The sequence below is a fragment of the Colobus angolensis genome, unplaced genomic scaffold (assembly GCF_000951035.1).
Source record: "Colobus angolensis palliatus isolate OR3802 unplaced genomic scaffold, Cang.pa_1.0 Scaffold54, whole genome shotgun sequence".
Taxonomy (NCBI): Eukaryota; Metazoa; Chordata; class Mammalia; order Primates; family Cercopithecidae; genus Colobus; species Colobus angolensis.
Genome location: NW_012118932.1, coordinates 614,422 through 618,303, shown reverse-complemented (window position 1 = coordinate 618,303; position 3,882 = coordinate 614,422). Strand labels below are relative to the sequence as shown.

Below are 3,882 nucleotides of genomic sequence, written 5' to 3'. Positions count from 1 at the left end.
CACCGCACCTGGCTTGGCATCGGCATTTTTGAAGCTTTCTGTGTGATTCTTGTGTGCAGCTGTATTGAAACTGTCTGCGTCTAAGGCCTTGATAGTCACAGAGTGTGGTCCATGGGAAGCTTGATGGGAATGCTGGATCTCAGCATCCTCCTCCCAGTTTGCTGAATCAGAATTTACGGTTCACCAAGATGCCCAGGTGATCAGCCGCACACAGTTCCAGAAGCCCTGAGCTAGCTGGTTATCGTTCTTCACCCATGCTCATCTCCCTGGCCTGAATCACAGCGTGTCTGACTTGCTCCAGTTGTAGCTGTGGCTCTCAGTGTTTTGACTGTGACCTACAGAAAGAAATGGACTTTACAACGATGAAACAAGAACACCACAGAAACAATGCCTTCACTACCTGGGGTGCACGCTGCACGCTCATTCATGCAGCAGGTAGTTTTGGCACCTGCTTTGTGCCAGGCCTCATTCCAGCTGTCTGTGTCCAGAAGAAAGCCCCTGCTGCTGGGAGGTTTCCAGTCTAGGAGGGCAAGGGGGTCAGAAAGTTAAAAGTAAACCATGTATATACAGGGCATGCTAAAGGTTATTTATTAAAATCTCTTTAAAAATCACATTTGGAGGTTGGGGTTCTGAGGTGCTGGTTATGCTCCGTTTCTTGATCTGGGCGCTGGGTGTATTGCCTGCAAGAATGCAAGCTCTCTGCACTTCTCTGGAGGCATGTTGTATGTCAACAAAAAGTTCAAAAATTACATTCTGATATTTTCTTTTTTCTTTTCTTTTTTTTCTTTTTTTGAGAGACAGAGTCTTGCTCTGTCACCCAGTCTGGAGTGCAATGGCATGATCCCAGCTTACTGCAATCTCTGCCTTCCAGGATCAAGTGATTGTCCTGTCTCAGCCTCCCAAGTAGCTGCGATTACAGGCATGCACCACCACGCCCAGCTAATTTTGTATTTTTAGTAGAGACGGGGTTTCACCATGTTGGTCAGGCTCGTCTCGAACTTCTGACCTCAGGTGATCTGCCTGCCTCAGCCTCCCAAAGTGCTGGGATTACAGGTGTGAGCCACCACATCCAGCCAAACATTCTCATATTTTCTATTCTATTATTATCCTCTTTCATGGGAAAAAAAAAAAAGTCATTCAAAATCCACCATATTCAGTTTACCTCCCACTAAAAGTTTGCAACAGCAGTTTTAAAAACTGCTTTATTTAAAAACAAGCTGTGCGCAGTGGCTCACGCCTGTAATCCTAGCACTTTGGGAGGCTGAGATGAGTGGATTGCTTGAGGCCAGGAGTTCAAAACCAGCCTGGCCAACATGACGAAACCCCATTTCTACTAAAAATACAAAAAATTAGCTGGGCGTGGTGGCAGGTGCCTGTAATCCCAACTACTAGGGAGGCTGAGGCAGAAGAATCGCTTGAACCCGGGAGGTGGAGGTTGCAGTGAGCCGAGATTACACCACTGCACTCCAGCCTGGGCGACAAGCATGAAACTCCATCTCAAAAAAAAAAAAATAAAAACAAACAAACTAGAAGCCCAATCCCTCAGCAGCACCCACCCACTCTTGGCTTAGCAGCTGCCGGCAGGTGTGAGCCAGGCTGCCCGCTCCCCAGCAATGGCCTTCCTTGCCCTCTTGCTTACCCCACAGTGCAAAACTGCCCATGGTGGAGATTCTTAAGGGCACCACCCAAAGCCTCCCTCTGGCAGCCTGGCCCACCTCCGCTCCCAGCTAGACCTGACAAGCCCTTCTCCTTGCCGAGTCATTCTGCTGTGGGCAGCTCTCCTACAGTTCCAGATGTAGGAGGAGACCGGCTCAGGCACGTTAATTAGAGGCTTGGGGTTATCCCTGTGGCCACCTCCCAAATCTCCTGAGACTTATGTTTTTAGTCTGGGGCTCATTCCTCATGTCAGCTCCCTAGTGGCAGAGCAGTCTCCCTCGGTGTCTCTCTGGCCACCACGGTCAGCGTCACAGACACATCCCAGCATAGCCCCAGTGCTCAACCCCATGGCGGGGACCGTCCAGGAGTTGGTGAGGAACAGGGTGGGAGGGAGGAAGGGAGCAGGAGACCTCACTCTTTCCTCTGAACCTAAAGCTCCAGATAACCCTACACTAGAGGTCATATGGGGCGTGACTCCCGCTTCTTGAGGGAAACTGGAGAGAGGAGGGGCTGGGGAAATGGGCTGGGCTGCCCTAGGAGCAGGAGCAACCACGGTGGAGGCGCTTTGACCCCTAGCTTTGTTTGATTTGGAGCTTGATTTACTGGAGGGGAAGTTTGCTCTAAATCAGTTGTTTGCGTCTATTGGCCAGTAAAATCTAGTTAGTCCTGATGCTTCCTGAAGCAGGGCTCCTGGATTTGGCATTGCTTTTCTGTGCCTCAGATTTTTTTTTTTTTTTGAGACAAGGTCTGGCTCTATTGCCCAGGCAGGAGTGCAGTGGTGTGATCTCTATTCACTGCAACCTCCATCTCCCAGGTTCAAGCGATCCTCCCGCCTCAGCCTCACGAGTAGCTGGGATTACAGGTGTGTGCCACCATGCTTTGCTAATTTTTGTATTTTTTTGTAGAGACAGGGTTTTGCCATGTTGCCCAGGCTGGTCTTGAACTCATGAGCTGAAATGATCTGCCCTCCTCAGCCTGCAAAGTGCTGGGATTACAGGCGTGAGCCACCGCACTCGGTCTGTGACTTAGACTTTAGAGTCGGAAAACTGGATTTGAATCCTGTATGGTGTATGGTGCTGAACAAGTCACTTGGCCATGTAGAACCTCAGTTCTACCACGTGTAAAATGGGGACATTATGTTTCTCCTTGGGTTGTTGTGAGGTTGGATGAGAAGAAGTGCAGAGTGCAGGCCTTGCACAGCTGGGCTCCGTCAGCCTTAGCAATGGCCATGACTGAGGCAGTGTGAGGGAGACTGGGAAAAAAACCTCCTCAGGTTCCTTCTCCCAAATCTGTTGTCTTCCCCACTTTCTTTCCCGAAGCCAGGCAACAGGCGGGTGGTCCTGGCCCAGCCTCACGGCTCTCCGGGGCAGGGCTGCCATTACTTACAGTGTCAGATAATTCAGTAGAAAGTTGCCCTGCCCACCTCGCAGGCAAGGCACCGCCACCCAAATCCACCCAGGCTGCGTCTCGTGTAGGTTTCCGGAAGCCACCTCTCTCTCATTGCCCTGCTGCCCTCTGGCCATGGCCCTGGGGCCCATTGCTGGACAGTGTGAGTGCAGAAAGAGCCAGCCCTACACAGCTCCCAATGTCTGATCCTGCCATCTACAGCGAATTGTCTTGTTACTACACCCATCTTCTAGATGAGGGACAGTCACAAGGGCTGAGTGGCCCTGAGCCCTTGGGTTCCAAGCGCCCGCTGCCCAGGGCTGCCTCCGTTCGGGCTGGGACCGGGGCCTGCAGGCTGCTCCGCGCTGGGAATCAGAGCTCTGGGTTTTCCCCTTCTGGGGTGGGGGATGGGGTGGGGCAGGCAGGAGGCCGCTCCGGTGCAGGAATGGCGAAGGTCCCCTTGCCTGGGGCTCTTTCTGCCCAAGTCCTCACCAGGAGTTGTCAGGCCTGAGACAAACCCTCCCTCCTTCAGGAGTCCTCCGTTGGCCCCGGGGAAAGAGAGGTGATGGTCCGGTTTCTGGGCCTTTGGGTCGCTCCAGTGATATTAGGGCTAGAACCCCAGCCTCACTGGTGATCCCAGAAACCCTCCAGTCCAACCTCCTCACTTCAGAGCTGCAACAACTCCGCCGGGTGGAAGTGACTTTCACACTCGCACAGTGCGACGGTAGCTCCTCGGAATGAGAGACTCGTTCCCGCGCTCCTGCATTGCGCCCCTCGACTCGGCGGGACTTCCTCACCCGAGTTCCCTCGGCCCCGCAGGAAGGCGCAGGCCGGGCCCGG

The 3,882-nt window shown here is 52.9% G+C and overlaps 1 protein-coding gene across 1 annotated transcript in view; it reads left to right on the top strand.

The window, feature by feature from the left end:
• The first annotated feature begins 1,881 nt into the window (after nucleotides 1–1,881).
• Nucleotides 1,882–3,882, top strand: part of TNK2 (tyrosine kinase, non-receptor, 2) — a 49,811-nt gene continuing 47,810 nt past the window's right edge. The window contains exon 1 of the mRNA XM_011961163.1: nucleotides 1,882–2,027. Within this exon, the coding sequence (XP_011816553.1) occupies nucleotides 2,004–2,027 (24 nt within the window). The 5' untranslated portion in view covers nucleotides 1,882–2,003. The remainder of the gene's footprint in view (nucleotides 2,028–3,882) is intronic.